The sequence below is a fragment of the Xenopus laevis genome, chromosome 9_10S (genome assembly GCF_017654675.1).
Source record: "Xenopus laevis strain J_2021 chromosome 9_10S, Xenopus_laevis_v10.1, whole genome shotgun sequence".
NCBI lineage: Eukaryota > Metazoa > Chordata > Amphibia > Anura > Pipidae > Xenopus > Xenopus laevis.
Window position 1 is genome coordinate 62,638,995 of NC_054388.1, and position 18,218 is coordinate 62,657,212.

The 18,218-nt window shown below is 38.4% G+C and overlaps 1 protein-coding gene across 1 annotated transcript in view; it reads right to left on the reverse strand.

The window, feature by feature from the left end:
- Nucleotides 1–6,176: 6,176 nt before the first annotated feature.
- rbms1.S (RNA binding motif, single stranded interacting protein 1 S homeolog) overlaps nucleotides 6,177–18,218 on the reverse strand; it is a gene marked incomplete at its 5' end in the record, with an annotated part of 103,667 nt that continues 91,625 nt past the window's right edge. Inside the window, 5 exon segments of the mRNA NM_001086938.1 lie at nucleotides 6,177–7,473; nucleotides 10,089–10,173; nucleotides 10,755–10,835; nucleotides 14,292–14,402; nucleotides 17,849–17,899. Coding sequence (NP_001080407.1) covers nucleotides 10,096–10,173; nucleotides 10,755–10,835; nucleotides 14,292–14,402; nucleotides 17,849–17,899 — 321 coding nt within the window. The 3' untranslated portion in view covers nucleotides 6,177–7,473; nucleotides 10,089–10,095.

Consider the following 18,218-nt stretch of genomic DNA (forward strand, 5'->3'; position numbering starts at 1 on the left):
CTAGGAATATAAAGCGCATCACAATGTGCATTTTACTAGTGAATCTGAAAAAACAGCTTCTAAAATGGAATATACAGGGTATCACAGCACAACCCCAATGTGCTATTTACCCCCCAGTAATATATTTTGCAGAATCAGATGGGAAGACAACGTTCCATTCCAAAATGCAACAATTAAGGATAAAGAGAAACATATGAAACCATCTAGGTACTGCCCAAATCAATGGAACTATTCTTAGTTGCCCTTGGTTCTGCATGAGACTGGGTACAAATTTGCAGCCTGAGGCTCTCCAGCTTCTGCAGAACTACAATTACCAGAAGAATTGTGGGAGTCTTAGTTAATCGTCATTGGTAACTTAATTTTCCTTAATGTAATGATTTTAACCTTAATTCTAGGTTCTTTGGTAGCTTTATAGGCTGCAATTGTGCCACCAAAACGGATTGTCTATAAGCCTCCTTGCATTTGCTTATAGACAGCCTGGCAGCATACTGTGTATAACAATCACCTACATGTGTGAGTATGCCTTATTGTGATCTAAAATGAATAAAAGCTATTTCTAAAAATAGATGTAAATAGATGAAAAAAAAGATATTCTAATGCCAGTATATGTGGTTTGCTCAGCACATACTTATACATTCCATTCTCTTTAATATATTAAAGGAAAACTATACACCCAAAATGAATACGTGAGCAACAGGAAGAAGTGTGGAAGCAAAAGACAGAACTCTATCTGTTAATTGGCTCATGTGACCTAACAAGTATAGTTTGTTTGGTATTTTTGTGTGCACCATGAATCAGTTTTCTATTTATGATTACCCAATGGCACATACTACTATAAAAGTATATTATTACGAATAGATTTTATTTACATGAAACAGGGTTTTACATATGAGCTGTTTTATGCAGTATGTTTTTTATGAAGACCTACATTGTTTTTGTATAGTTTTCCTTTCAGGTTAAGGCATGCTAGAAGTTGTTATTTGTGCTGTCATACTGTTTGCTTTGGGGGGCGGCTGTAGAGTAGGTAGGGGCAACTCGTCAGGTTGAGTCACCTTCCACCCCTGACGAACACAAGCAAATAGGCATGCTAGAACAATTGTGTGCACGTGCAAAGGGACACACACATGCATAGGGAACAGTACAGCAACAATGAGGAGAGTGGAGACAGGGACCAGACTAGGGGTAGGCAGCAGAGAAGGTATGTGTCTGCCACCCCCTAAACTTTGCCCCCCTTGGAATGTACCTCTTCTGCCTACCTATAGTTCCGGCCCTGGGTCGGGGGGCTGCTGGTGCATGCTAGGTCTCACCAGAATCTGTTGTGGGGACTCGGCCAGTTGAATACACACCACTGTGTCCCAGGGATGTTGGCAAACTGTGTAATAAAGAGGACTTCAGTCCATGGCTGGGGTCTGGGAGTTCTATAGTGGGGCTGTTGCTGCTGAAATTCAGAACGGTGACCCATGGGCCAGTGACAGTCAAACATGAGCGAATGCAAGAAGCAGCCTAAGCAATTAGGTCTCTCCTGTCGCTATTGCTGTGCTATTTGCTCCTTCGGGTCTGATTCTGACCTTAACAGCTCTATGAAGGCAGCCAGTGCCCTGCAGTTTATTGCACTTTATATAATCAAAAAGAACACAAGGGACTTCTCCCCACACTACATGTTACACTTTATTTATTATTAGATGAGGGAATGTGAAGACTTCTGCTTCCATTCACAACTAGGGTTATTTTCTAAGGTTTTTTTTAGCAGGGCTTTTAATGTTTTCTGCATGTGCCACTTAGTGGCAGAATGCAATAACTGAAGATAATTATAAAGAAGATTGAGAGAGAGATTGATTGATTATCTAGAAAATTACTAATTATGGGAAGGCCATCTCCCATGTACTTAATTTTAATCAAATAATTCAACATTTTCTAATATTTCCTGTGTTCGCTTTCATAATAAAACAGCACATTGTAATTAATCCCACTTATGAAACAATTCATCTTTACTTGAAGCAAAAACCCAATCATATTGGGTTTATTTAACTTTTAATTGCATTTTAGTAGCCTTAACGCGTGGTGATCCAAACTATAGAAAGACCCCTTTGTCCAGAGAACCTCAGGTCCCATGCATTCTGGATAACCAGTTCATGACCTGTATATATAGATTTTTTAAATATGCACCATATACATAGCTACAAACACAAACTTAAAGTGGACCTGTCACCCAGACACAAAAAGCTGTATAATAAAAGTAATTTTCAAATTAAACATGAAATCCAATTTTTATTTTTTATTAAAGCATTCATAGCTGTTGTAAGCTCATTTAAAAATCTCAGCTGTCAATCAAATATTGTCTGCCCCTCCTCTATGCCTGAGGCATAGAGGCGGGGCAGACAATTACTTTCACTTTCCATTCAGCACTTCCTAGATGTCACTGCTCTCCACACATTCCCCCTGTTCTCTTCACCGTTTAATTGTGTAACCAGTGCATAGGGATGGACATCAGGCCCCCCATTCTGGTGCACAAACAAGATTCTGTGATGATGCAAGGCTTGTCTTAATAACAATATCCACAAAATGGCTCCTGTCTGTTTGCTATAATTATGAATTCCCAGACTGAAGGAAACAAGATTCAAATAATTTATGTAGTGTAATTAAGTTTAATTTTGCTTGACTAATATGATAAAATAGGATTTTGAATACATTTTTGGATGACTGGTCCTCTTTAAATAGTGTGAAGAAGACAAATTAGTTTGAAGGCCAAATTTGCTAAAAATGCATCCATTTTTGTTTCAAATGCATCAAAGTATTACCATAGCTAAAAATGGAAACTGCCTGTCTTATATATGAAAGACATTGGCTTCTTTGCAAGAAATGCTGAAAATGGAAACCCTGTAGAATTATTATGAACTGATTAGACCCCTCCTGCAGTCGTCAGTCCCACTATCAATGCACAATATGAATTCGATACTAATCTGAAGCCAGTTGTGATCTCGCACAAGGTTTAAAGCAAAGTAGAACAGTGATCATAATTGTGACCGGCTCAATGCATAAGGGATCCGAGTTCACTTGTTATCTCCCCAGGATTGTGTGCATATTTATGAAAAATCAGGGATGGGTTAAGCGTGATCGTAAAATGTGCAAAATGTGAATGTTCATCAATTTGCCCCATAGACTTGTGCTGTCACACATAAATTATAGCTACAATAAGGAAACTGGAATATCAAACACTTTTTTTTTTAAATGCATTTCCTAAAGAGCACAAGGCAGTGTGCAAAGTCCAAAGAAAATGGGCAATCACAGTCAGGCCTGGACTGGCAATCTGTATTTGGATTTTGGAAAATGGCAGAGGGGCTACTGTAAGATGCCATAGACAGACACAATTTTGTGGGCCTGTGGGGAGCTTTTTGGGCCTCTGTATTGAAATGCCTGGGCCTATATTGAATCTCAGTCCAGACCTGATCACAGCCTTTTTTGTAGTTTGATCATTGCATTCTGTTAACTAAATGTCCCCTTTTGTTTTGAGCTGTGAAGTATAACAGTCTCTTGCTGTTTTTAAATCACAAATAGCATCAGCTATTTCATCAGCTCTCCATCTTTGGGATGATCAAAGAGGTGCCTGCTGCACATGCCTGATTAATTTCCACTGAGGCACAAGAATAGAGCATATAAGACACCTCTTTGTCCAGGGCGAAGCCTTACTCTAGACCAGGAACTAGCTGAAAAGAGCTGCAGTGGAGCTGCTTGTGATTTAGAAATGACAAGATACTCAATGCAGGGACATTGGTATATCACTCTGGACATTTTTAAATAAAGTTGACTTATTCTTGAAGGGGTGTCAAAGCTCTTTATGTACAGGGAAAAAGTAAGAATATAAACATTTCCGTATTAGAATTGAGATTTTATAAAAAGGAAAAGCTGTAAAAATGAGAGAATTGCTTTGTAAAATGACCCATGGTTTCCAATTAAAATATTTTCTACTGATATCAACAGAACACTTTTTTTTGATGTCTTAACCCTTAATTCTATTGTGTCCAAACTGTCAAACAGCATAAATGTGGAGGCGGTAAATATAAAGGCCTGGAAAATGATTCCCTTAAATGCGTTCTAGTTCCCAGAAGTGGTACATCATGTACATTTATCACGCGGAATAAAATGACGACAAGAAAACCCCAAATCTTTCTGATCTTTTTATTGAAAAGTTTTCAAAAGAAACAAAAAAAAAGCTAACAATCTAATCAATTTACAGTTCAAAATGTCTTTTGGCGTTTAACAACAATTCCTAGGAAACATAACTAAAGAGTTTGTCTTGAACCGGACAAATAAGTTACCACTGGCAAGTCTGTGGCACGAGTAAAACAAAAATAAAAAATTAACTCTCTTGATCATATAGATATCTCTATGAAAATCTTTTTTTTTTTTTTTTCAATCTGTACAAAAGGTCTCTCTTCATAAATTAAATTTCTTTATAATTTAATGGCTGTCTACTATGTGATGTTTAAAAGTCATTGATTTGTTTTTTTTATGTACAGAGGTTATGTTTTAATTTTCAAATCTTACCCAGAAATTAAGTATGGCACGGGATTCAGACATCTACAGCCCAGATTTCCATCCCCCTTAACAGCTCTATGGTTTAACCATGGACTTCTCAAATTGCCATCTTGCATTTGAGTTTGATTTCAGCTCTTCGTGTACCAATACACCCACTACAGGGGAAGATGCTGTTAGTCTGAAAGGTCTTACTAATAATTTATCAGCAAATACATACAACAAACACCTTAGGCTAATGACGTGTGCTGTTTGACCCCAACATTTTTTCATTGTCCAAAATGCCTCAATTAATAGGAAACATTTAAAAATGTTGACAAGATGTCCTAGTGAGATCCCATGCGTTGACATTACAGATGCACCAAATCCCCTTTTTCAGATTTGGGCTAATCCTGAATCTTTTATGAATAATTTAGCTGAATCCCAATTTGCATATACAAATTAGAGCAGGGAAGCTTTTTATGATTTTCTGGATCGGGTGACATAAATTCCCAAGATTTTAAATCCTGCTGAAAAAGGCTCGAATTTGGTTGAATCCTGAACCTAATTTGGCGCATACCTATTTGAAATATTTGCCCAATATCCATTCACTGCACTAGGCAACTTCAAGTGGTACACAATTTAGGGGGTGGGAAGTCAAAGCACATGGTGGGCTGTAGGCCTTAAGCAGCAACTGGTGTTTAATTAAAGCAATTAAATCCTAGGGAGCTTTGAACCAATTTATACCACATCTTTTATTTTTTTTTTAATCTTCCTCTGCAAAAATCAAAAACAACAAAACAAAAAAAAACACTTCTCATGAATATATGTATTTTACTAGAATCTAAACTGAGAGCAGCAATTACTTTTGAAACTATGAAATGTCACTGCCAGCTATACACAAATACACACATGCAGTTTCAATACTAGAAAAAAAAATACTTGGAAAAAAATTATTAAAAAAAACAAAAAAATAAAAAACTGGTTAGGCCTAGCTCCAGCTAGGCAGATTTGGTCAGTGGAAACAGGAAAGGCCAGCAACCTGTCCCATATTAAAAGGAAATATTTGAGGTAGATAACTGATCACACACTGCTGACCAAGCGAGTACACAGTTTTTGGAAGACAACATAATTTCTTGTTTATAAATGCAATTAGCATTAAAAAAAAAAAATCCATAAAATTAGCAGTGACTGATCTTCTGATTAAAAAAAAGTATTAGAAACTAAAATTGTGTATTTGCCCAATCAGGAATTTCATAGTTTCAAAAAAAGGTGTTTTTATTTTTTTATACAATTAATACTTGTAGTGATGACGTGAAGTGTGGCACTGCATGGATCCAAGTCTTCCTTCATGCTTTTTTTTTTTTTTGATATTGTGTCCATACATTTATTAAAACTATAAACCCAAAAAAATGCAAATGTACAAAAAAAGGCACATTCTTCTAACCGCAAACTGGTCCGGCAAAAAAAGAAAAAAAAAATTCATGCTGAGAATATTTTAGTGATTGGTTACTGGCTCTTTGTTCTTTGGTAAAGTTACCTTTAAAAAGTGCCAAGTTTCTTTTTACCTTACTTATTTTTGCCTAATAGAGAGAGCTAGTAACCAATGTATTGACAATTTGACTTGTATCTCAGCTGTTGTTAGTCATACTTTTTTTTTAAAATTTTAAATTTTTGTACGTTTTTATCATTTTGCTGTAACAGCACTTTTCTGTTTGCTCATTTTCAGCACAATCGACTATCTAAAGCACTATCATTAAATTGTATAAAGACAAAAAACATCAAAAAAACACATTCACTATTAAATCCCCCAACCCAATTCCTATATTCTACAATCACTAAAACTAGAACATCAAGTTAGTCTGGGAAAAAAAAAGGCAAAAAAGTTTTTACATTGCATTTTACAGCAGATTTCCTAAAATCGCTTGGACTACCAGAGCAAATTGGCATAAGGCCTTACAAACAACGGATTCTATTAAAACATACCCATCAGAAAAAAAGTGTTTCACACAAAACATTTTCCCTCCTCCCACCTACCCAAAGCCTTACATATTACGTGGAAAAAAAAGTCATCTAAAACAGCTACTGCACATTTTTTTTTTTTTTTTTTTAAAAAAGCAAAATCTTCAGCAATTTTATTGACTATTTTTTTCTTTTTTTAAAAGCCCTATGCTGCTGTTTTACAAGGCATAACGACCAGCTAACTTGGTCAAAGCATTCTACACTAATTACTTCGGGAAAAAAGCTACAGCATTGAAAGATTTAAGGCAAATTGGAATTCATTAAAAAAAGATAAGACACTTCACGCTATGAGAAAGAATGACAAAAAGGGTCAGAAACAACAGACAGCAACACTGCACAACAGCAACACTCACACTGCAAACACAGCGGCACCACCGCAGATGCCCCCCTTTTATTGACACCAATTCAGCGGCTGAGCAACCAGTCATGCTTAGCTGAAACAACCTCGCTGGTGCATTAAGGGCCTCTCAGCTTCTGAAATGGCTAGTTTCAGGAAACATAAAATTCTGAAAAAGTAAAAACAAAATAAAATTCTTATACAAATTAAAAAAATAAAAATAAGTAAAAAAAAAAAATGATAACACAAGATCTTCGGTCATGCACATGGATTCATCCAAATGTGTCACGTGTGCATATCCAGAAATAAACTTGTAGTCTTTCTTTCTTTTTTTATAGTACTTGATAAAAATTTTCGTAATAAAATAAAACTGTTCACGGGAACAGTCGCTAGATGAAGTGAAGGATTTTTTTTTTATGCACCTCATAGAACTTATAGCAAAAATAGTTTGAGTTGATTTCATTATAAATAATGTTTTTTGATTTTGTTTTCTCCAAGAACCTGTGCAAAACGGTCAATTCATAAAGCACGATTGATCAGAAAAATCCATGATTGTTTCAGCCTCTGCACCTTTTCTCCCTCAGGCATGATCATGACACCATCTGGAAAACAAAATGGATTAAGTTATTTTATTATTAAAGATGTTCTTTGCACTGGAATAGATACATCTAGAGATGTTTTTGAACTTCCAGGTATGTTTAATAATTTAGCACACAGACTGCAATACTCGACAATATTGATTGAATAAATGAGAAAAAAAAAATCAAATTTTATTACAATTTATTTTCACAAACAGCTTTATCTTTGATGGCATCTTCGAACAGATTCGAAGGACTTCCAGAGGAGTCACCTATACCTCACTGTATTCATGCCTTTATTTCAGCACAAGGGAGATGAATGGACATCAGAAGGGAAGGGATTTAAAAAAGCCTCAAGAAAATGAAAAATTTCCAGCACTTCATTTATAGTGTTATGGTTCCGTTATACAGGCTTTTGGAGCATATTCAGAGAGATAAGATGTATTTCAGAATATATTTCAGGATACACATGCCTTTATTTCACCACAGGGAGATGTAGGGGCTTGAAAAGCCCACATAAAGATGAAAATTCTCCAATACCCATCTCCTGTAGACTTTTAGAGGTCGAATTCCGAATTCATGTTTCGAGTTTTTTTTAACGCTAATAAATTCAAATATACTCGAAAATCAATTTAAGAAACTAAAACTCGAATGAATATTACCGACCCGGAAATTCGTATTTAATTTAACGAAATTTAATATCATCTTCAAATTGGTCACTGGATCTCTCTCATGAATATACAAGAACTCGGCAGGTTTAATTTAAGGTGGCGAATAGTCAAGTTTGAATTATTCCCAGGGTATAAGTTTCATGAAACTCAAAATTCAAATTCGAATTGAGTTTGGATAATTCACAATTCTTGTTTGAATTAGAAAAATTTGAAAATTCAAATTTCAAATTCGACCCTTAATAAATCTGTCCCTTCGAGTAGTTTTAGAGGGATTGGGGGATTTCACTGGGAGCCACATATGCCTCACGGTATGTATGCCTGTATTTCAGCACAAGAAGATGAATGGACTTGAAAAGGATGATTTAAAAATATTAAATTTAATATTAAAATATTAAAATATGAGGAAACAACCTTCTGCAGAACTCAATTTACTTGTATAGGCTTTTGGAATATTTTTTAGAGGGATTTGAGAGATTTCAGTAAGATCCACATATACTTTTGCAATTCTGCACTTGGCTAGTCTATTACTTGGTACTTGTGTGGCTGCTTCCTACAAAAACAACTGAAGCAAAGCAAAGACTACCAATTTTAAAAAATTAACTTCTTCCATAAAAATAGCACTATAATATAAAACAGATATGTTATAACTAGTATAAGTATCCTTATAGGTAAAACACAAAAGTGTATATTGGCCCTACGGTAGCAACGTATCTGGCTATTTATGTTTTCGTTGCTGACAAAGCCATTCTGTCTGCTCAGTCAACAGACAGGAACCCAAATAAAAGGTCAGTTAATTGAAACACTCGTGTAAATGAAAGCTGCACGAGTTGCTGGCAAGGAGAGTTCATGTGCAACTTCAAGTTCATCAGTAAACAGATTTTCAAACATTATCCAGAGTCTCAGAGAAGCTGCATAAAGCCCATGTATCTATGTACTCACTGTTGCTGCTAAAACAAAAGCTTACGTGAGATTGACTTACATGTGCACCTGCTAAACAAAGCTCTGCTCGTAAACTACAAACTGACATGACCTGTCGGCACACAATGGGCACTTAAGTGGCATTTACGAGAATAGAAACTGAAAGAATGGGAAAGTTAAAAGGCATCTTACTACTTCATCAACAGATATTCCAGATAATATGATAAATGATACTTAAGTGATGAATGCAGGTGGGATGTTTTGACGCCTACAGTTAATTTCCTCCGGCATGGGTTACCTTCCTACCAGCATTAATGTAAAGGTGGGAAAACATGTCTATGTTATACGTCTTGTATACATGTTGCCTAAAGTTGCCTTGCGAGTGTGAGAAGAAACTATCCGAATGAAGCACATACAAGCACGAAAACAAAATAACTCCTTGCAGAGAGCATTTAAGACCCCAGTGGTGCAACACAGCAATGCTTACAATGCTAGAAAATGCTAACCCCCATTAACAGATAGGGGTGGTATAGGAGGGGAAAGTAGGTGTAGTGAAAAGCAATTGAAGGCATGGAATAACAAGACTTAATTTTTGAATCAGCAATGTAGGAACATACAGTATAATATAGGTTACTCTTTCAACTGAACATTTCTTCGCAGGCCACTTATTTGCTTGCCTTGGCTAATGCATTCTCTATAAGTAAGAGCAGCTAAGACACCATATCTGAGACTGAAACAGATGCTGTATGGAGAAAAGTTTGAGGAGCATTATTATGTGCCCTCCAGCCCATTTTGTATTTACTTTTCTGCTGCACTGCTTCCTGACAACTGCAGTCCTTATGCAGCTTAATTTATATTTCCCAAGAGCAAGAAGCAGACCAGACCCATAGGCACCTGGAAGGTAGACAGAGGCCATAACTGAAAAGGTCCATACAAAACTATAAGCAGATCTGTTAGCAGGCTGTTAGTTGTTCTATTTTTATGGATAAATAGATTTTATGGACATAGTTTGCCAGAGACACATGTTGCCAGGTTGGCCATTTCACTTACTTTAGAGTTACTTGTTTTGTTGATAGGTATAAGGAGAATGCTCGTTGGACGTCTCTACTGCCACTTGCTGTTGACCGCTGGGCTCCTGCAGACAGTGTTGCATGAGAATGATTAGACATCACTGTGGTATGGTTCCAGTTTACTAAATTGCCCCTTAACTAAACCTATAACTTTACGTTTATATCCAAAGTACACCATGTAGTATGAGGGCCATGGTTTGTTTCTGCTAAAGTATACACCATGTGAAACAACCTCAACAGGACAACATTTATGAGCACAAGGGGCTTACTTATCAATGCTAGGAGCAGGGGTGTAACTATAGAGAAAGCAGACCCTTCAACTGCTGGAGCCTAACAGGGTACTGGTTAGACTGATCAGCATTTCCTTGGAAAACTTACTGTATTCCAAGGGGTCAGGGTGGCTGAAAAATGATTTGTTTGTGAAAGCTACTGCAAAGCATGGGAAGTGCTCGAATATCACAGACACAGGTGGGGAAGGCACATGTCCACTTTTGAGGAACTTATTGAGCCACTGTAGACAGCATTCCACCTCTGGATGCAAATACGCATAGCACCTATATACCATGGCTTTAGCACAAATCTTGCTTCCAGCTTACCAATTGGTAGAGAGAAAAAACAATTCATAGCAATACATATTGACACTGACCTCCACAGAGACTGCAGCTGTCTGGACGTGTGTGTACTGGGGGATATAAGCTCCTTGCATAGCTGTTGCTGCAGGCATGTACTGAAAAACAAATAAAAACACATTAGGAAGAGATATGCAAACTTCTGTATTTATTTTAGGTATTTTTAAGGTAAAGTATATATATATATATATATATATATATATATATATATATATATATATATATATATATATATATATATATATATATATATATATATATATATATATATATATATATATATAGTAAACCCTTATTTCCGTGATGTTGGTGCTCTTTTACTGATGTGTTTGGGGTCGTTGTCTTGTTGAAACACCCATTTAAGGACATTTCCTCTTCGGCATAAGGCAACATTACCTCTTCAAGTATTTTGATATACTAAAACTGATCCAGGATCCCTGGTATGTTATAAATTGGCCCAACTCCATAGTATGAGAAACATCCCCATATCACGATGCTTGTGCCAACTTGTTTCACTGTCTTCATGCTGTACCGTGACTTGAATTCAGTGTTTGGGGGTCATCTGACAAACTGTCCGTGGCCTCTAGACCCAAAAGGAAAATCTTGCTTTCATCAGTCCACAAAATGTGGCGCCATTTCTCTTTAGGCCAGTCAATGTGTTCTTTGGTAATTTGTAACCTCTTCAGCACATCTTTTTTTCAACAATGGGACTTTGTGGGGGCTTCTTGCCAATAGCTTGGCTTCACATAGGAGTCTTTTAATTGCAACAGTACTCACAGGTAACTTTAGACCTTCTTTGATCCTGGAGCTGATCATTGGCTGAGTCTTTGCCATTTTGGCTATTCTTCTATCCATTCTATCCAGCATGCACAACATTTGCTGCCTTCCTTCCTTAAATAAGGGCCGTAATTGACACCTGTTTTTTCACAGAATGAATGACCTCACTAATTGAACTCCACACTGCTATTATTTGGAACAAGCTATTATTCTTTTGAACACTGCTATTATTTGGAACAAGCCTCAATTAATGATATAAATACACATAATCAGCAGCATGCATGTCATGACTGTTGGGTTTCTATTATTCTACTACACCTACTAGTAAATTATTTGCCATGTAGAAATATAATTTGTACCAAAAACAGTGATTGATCAGGTTAGTGATGTTGGACTGCTATTATTCTGAACACAACTGTTTGCACTAATAAGTGTAGGGGACAGGAAGAATCCTTCCCCTGTTTGTCTTCCAGTGACATCATCCAGCCCAGTTGCATGCTGGATAGTGACCCGATTGGCTGGGAACCCCAGTGCATCCTGGGGAGAAAGGGTGTGCCTGACTTTGGAGCCAAAAGCACAGGGTCTCCCAGGAAGAGAGCTGAGAGAGCCAGCGTGAGTAGCTGTAAGACTGTGAGGTGCAGAGAAGAAGCTGCTGAATCTGGGGAGATTGAGCCCAGCCTGTCCCCTGCCAAGTTGCTGCAAACTCAGAAGGAGAAAGGTGCCACTAGTGAGACTGATTCTGCTGCAGAGCTGTGTGTGATCTCCTGTGTGAATTCCTCTGAGAGCACCCCGGTGAGTGAGCCACCCAAGGGAGGATACTGGCACGGATACAAGCGTGGGGCCCCATACTGAAGACAGCTGTTAACCCTTTACCTGCTACGAGAGAGCTGCTGCCAACATTCAAAAGGGAGAGGTACTTTTGGGGAATAAGGTAGCGCTACCTGGGGAGTAAGAGCTCTGGGGAAGGGACAATCATTTGAACTGTGTGATTATTAACCCCTTCAGGAGGATTGGGACTGTGATATCTACCAAGGACTGTGATATCTACCAAGGACTGTGTGAAGCAACAGTTAAGCACCTAATAGTGGTTTAGGGAGTGTCCCACGTGTCCCCAGTGTAGGAGTGCAGAGTGTATTAGTTGCCCAAGTGTTTACTTTTTGTTTATATAAAGTTTATATTGGTTCAAATTGCAAACTGTGTGTTTTATTATTCCTAGTGTAACCCCCTGAGGTGTCTTCCTCAGTGTTCACTAGGTGGAGGCACTGCGCTGTAATTCCCAGTTCCCAGTACTTTTCAATGCAAAAGGGACTCAGGGCCCCTGGATTGCCAAGGGTAAGTGGTGATTTAAAGAGACAGTAACCAAATTAGTGTTACATAAGTAAAGCAAGAGTAATAATACCAGCAGTATGCCCAAGTCATAGAACTTGGTGCTTCAGAAACTGCTTTATATGTATAAGAGCTTATGGTTAGTTGCCTGCTCGCAGATTTTTGGGAAACCAGAATAGCCAGTTACATTCAGCTCAGGGAACCTGTTTATCCCTGTGGCAGTGACAGCAAATGTCCTTCTAGTATATTTGATACTTTACTTGCCACTTATTGATGGGTGACTGTGTTGCCCAGAAAGGGCTCGGTCAATTAAATCAGCCACAGAAGCGGAACCTATGATACAGGACAACCCGTAATCTTTTAAGGTGTGGATTTCTTAAGCACAGGAACCACTCCTTAATGACTGTGTAACTGTTGCTCGCCCTTGTGGTTGCTGACATAGTTATGCTTGAGGAATGTGACATTTGTAAATGGACTCAGACGCAAGATTCACACAGAGGGGTAAGGTCACCCGACCAGTACTGTAGCTTTGCTTGAGCACTTGGTCATAAGTCTAATGACGTTTCACAGTATCACAGTATACAAAAAGATATTTTTCAAGTGTGGAGTGTGGAACAAAATATCAGCTCTAATGACATACAGTAAAATTAGAATGTTCTATTGACGTAATTGACAGAATTGATGTAACTATGGACTTATGTAGAAGGGTGGTAACATGGAAATCTGCACCAGTCCAATAACAAGTTCCAAACACCCAATACTAACACTAGTCAAGTGTAGTTGGAATAGGTTCCCCTTTAAATAAATGTTTAGCGTGTTACAGAAACACCTTCGTTTATTTACTTTGAATAATTAGCATTGCTTTTTGAGACCCTCTTCTACTAATCTTCCATCTGACATGCAAACTGCTATGTGGTTGCTAAGTTATTATGCCCTAGCGAACATGAGAGTTGCAGAACAAAAAAGTAAATATGAAAAAAAACCACCAATTGAAGGATGAGGATGTATAATTCTAGGCAAGGAACTGGAAAATCAGATGGAGTATAAAAAGCAAGGGGCAGGAAGAAAGTCTAGAAGCAATGAACTGGGATACTAGACAAGAGTGTGAGGGTATGGGAAGTGAACTGGGAACCTAGGCAGGGTTTAAGGGTGGAGCAATGTATACGATTATAAACAGTGAACTAGGAACCTTGTCAGGCTATAAGTAATTATTGTGCAAGAAAGTGGATTAATGCACTGAACTGGGATACTAGGCAGGGTAAAAAACTGGTATTGGGGTGCAAGATTAATAAAGAAAACTAGGAATCTAAGCAACGTGCATGGACATTTAGGGCATTGTATGGGTTTAAAGGCAGTGAACTGGAAACTTAAGCAGGATGTATGGGGGAACAGGAAATAGGGTTAATGACCAAAAATAACGAAATAATTTCCAGCCCATAGATACCACTTACTGTTCCGCTGCTGCTTAAAGACATATGACTCATTTGCTGTGCCAAAGGGTTCATCATGGAGGCAGGCTGTAGTGACATGGGGTGTTCCATGGACGGGGTTAACACAGCTCCCTGAGCAAAAAAACAAAGAATAGAAGGCAATTAAAGAACCAGGGAAATCAGACATGAGAATGAAACCGCTCAACAAGAAACACTGACATTCAAAAATTTCCAATGACCCAATTTACCTTCCCCTTCACTATGTGAATAACTGTATTAATGCAGAGTTGGCTGCTGTGCATGTAACAATGGTTATTAATTGCATGCACCATCAGATCTATGCCACCCCCATACACCTTACTGGGGCCTAATAGCTCTGCTCTCTCTGTACAAGGCATAACTCTAGGTACTGCATAGAACACAATGGCCGTAATAATGTAACCCTTAACTCAAATAGCTTCATGCACATGAATGGGAGCTGACATAAGTCTTTCCAAGCTAGATACAGTTTACCATACAGTGAGACCTGGGCTGGGACTACTTTTTCATAAACTTTTCTGGGTCCTTTCCATTATGAAATGCCCCCATCTTTTTGGGCTGGTGCGTGAGCAGTGTAGGCGCATCTGTGACAACCTAGAAATATGGTGGTGTTGAAAACACCCTGTGGACTTTTTTTTTTATACAGGTATGAGATCCATTATCCAGAAACCGCTTATCCAGAAAGCTCTGGAAAGCTTATGGAAAGGCTGCCTCCCATAGACTGCATTTTATCCAAATAATCCAAATATTTAAAATGATTTCCTTTGTCTCTGTAATAATAACACAGTAGCTTCTACTTGATCCAAACTCAGATAAAATTAATCTTTATTGGAAGCAGAACCAGCCTATTGGGTTTATTTAAGGTTTACATGATTTTCTAGTAGACAAAGTATGAAGATCCAAATTATGATTAGTGATTAGTCACTGGAATTTGGGGGGGTATTTAATATACTGGCAGTCCAGGCTAGAGATTTAGGTTTTGTTGTACAGGTATAGGATCCCTTAGCCGGAAACCTGATATCCAGAAAGCTCCTAATTATGGAATGGCTGTCTCCCATAGACTCCATTTTATCCATATAATCCAATTTTTTAAAAATGATTTCCTTTTTCTCTGTAATAATAAAACAGTAGCTTGTACTTGATCCCAACGAAGATATAATTAATCCTTATTGGAAGCAAAACCAACCTATTTAATGTTTAAATGAATTTCTAGTAGACTTAAGGCATGATGACCCAAATTACAGAAAGATCCATTTTCCGGGAAACCCCAGGTCCCGAGCATTCTGGATAACAGGCCCCATACCTGTACTTTAAAGAGATCATGAGGACCAACCAACCTTACAAACGCAAGATTTCCACTGCAAAATGCACATGAATATAACAGTAAATGGCAGGCTGCAGGACCAGGTTTCTGTGATTTGTAGTTTCATCAGTAGCAGGAGAAACATATGCTTCTAAGCCAATGGTAAAACCATCAGGGCTAGTCAGTAAAGCTGGGGGCTGCACCTGCGGTGGTCCCAACATCTAATTTGAACAATGGGTTTAACAGGATGTGAGGACGCCAGTCGAGAGAGCTCAGCGCTGCCAGATGGGTAAAACAGATGTGCAAGGGAGAGGGCCCCAAGCCAAATGCATTAAAAGGAACAGCACTGTTTATTTGAAGAGGTGAGCTGACGGTGCTTTCCAACGCAACGTGTTTCTATGTGTGAAACGCCTTTGGCGTCATTTATAATGGGTTTAAAGATCATTTGAAATTCCCTTTATGAGCATGTAGCTAATTCCTCTAGTTTAGTCTACATACATATTTATATCTGCTTTCCTCTGCTTTCCCATCTGCAGCAGCACCACGGCCAGCATTGGGGAGTTGTATGTAGGACCAACTACCTTGGATTCCATACAAATGGTGTCAAGGGAAGGGGCTGTAATTCTTGAACTGTGTAGTAAGGCAATATGTGTCAGGGGAAGGGGTTGTTACTATGGGATAGTCTGTGCAGTAAGGTAAGACAGATATTCATGCACCACCTCTGCCAAGGATACTTCCAACAATAGCTGTTGCGAACAACAATTTCCAAGATCAGTAGCCGTGGATTCTGGGATTTCTATTTCAAAATTGCACAGGAAAGTGCCACATTCTATAGCACTGCTAAGGTTATCTCACAAATCCTAAAGGTTGTGCAGCCAAAACCACGCCGGTCCAAAATGGACCTGGAAGAAAATAATCTAGACAGCATGTGGCAGTCGGGTAGTGGGATGTCAGTAAATACCTTTGTAATACTGTCCCATATAGTATTAATGATAAATAGCATGAAATGCACTGATGCCATATTACTGAGATGAAAAGAAAAAGGGAGCCGTTGAGAGCTGAAAACTGAATGAAAAGGCATTTGGCAAGAGAGAGAGAGGCAGCAGTGCATTGATGGAGGAGGAGGAGGAAGCCAAGAGAGGAAATGAAGATATAATTACAGAAATGTGTCACCATGAAGTTTTAGGAAATCACAGCGAGTGCATCAAAACAGGAACAGTATGATCTGCAGAGAACAGAGAAGGCAAAGCGGGGAGCCTTCCCTACTTATATATTTGTCATGTCAATACACATTCAAGAGCTGTCCCAGAAAGCCAGAGTACCAACGGCGTAAATTGCATTTGGGATGCAAAGCAAAACACCCCATATACTTTGGGAAATGCATATGTTTGTGTTTTCCTTACCTGTCAACTGTAAACACAACAGTGCTCTTGTATAGCCTGCCACAGCTGTCTTAAATTTTATTCTAACATTTAGGGGCACATTTACTAAGGGTCAAATATCGAGGGTTAATTAACCCTCGATATTTGACCATCGAAGTTAAATCCTTCGACTTCGATATTCGATATATTTACCGCAATTCGTTCGATCGAAGGAAAAATCGTTCGAACGATTAAATCCTTCGAATCGAACGATCCTTCGATCAGAAATTGCTAGGAAAGCCTATAGGGACCTTCCCCATAGGCTAACATTGGTGCTCGGTAGGTTTTAGATGGCGAAGTAGGTGGTCGAAGTTTTTTTTTAAAGAGACGGTACTTCGACTATCGAATGGTCAAATAGTCGAGCGATTTTTAATTTGAATCGAAGTCGAAGGTCGAAGTAGCCAATTCGATGGTCGAAGTAGCCAAAAAAAACTTCAAAATTCGAAGTATTTTTTATTCTAATCCTTCCCTCGAACTTAGTAAATGTGCCCCTTAGAGTATGGGATGTGAAGGCTGTTTTACAGCAATGACATTTTCCAAAGAGCATAGTAGGGAGTTTTCATTGCAAGCTCCATCTAGTGGCAGAATGTACTTGATCCAAACTAAGATATAATTAATCCTACTTGGAAGCAAAACCAGCCTATTAGGTTTATTTAATGTTTACAGGATTTTCTAGTAGACTTAAGGTATGGCGATCTAGATTACAGAAAGATCCATTATCCGGAAAGCCTCCGGTCCACAGCATTCTGGATAACAGGTTTCATACCTGTACTGTCAAGAAAATTAATGTGATTAGAAGCAGAAAAAGAACTTACTGCGTGTTGCATGATGTAAGGTTGGGGTGGTATCCAAGATGGACTCTGCACCTAATGGAACAAACACCAGAGTGAGATATTGCCATAGACTTGATGGAGCATGCTTTCATTCTTATCAATTAAACATGAAAAGAAACCCAGCCAGAGAGTGAGGCTGTAATCCTTCAACTGCCACAATCCCCAGAGCCAAAATGCTGAACACAGATTATACTTCAAATGTGCACAATGGCTGATGCAGTCTATTGCACTCGGCCTCGGAACTGTGTCCTGGGACTCCCCGGATCTGCTAGCAGAATAGAAACATACAATCTGACAGCAGATAAGAACCAACGGGCCATCATTCATGCCGCTGCTTCTCCGTGATATGATT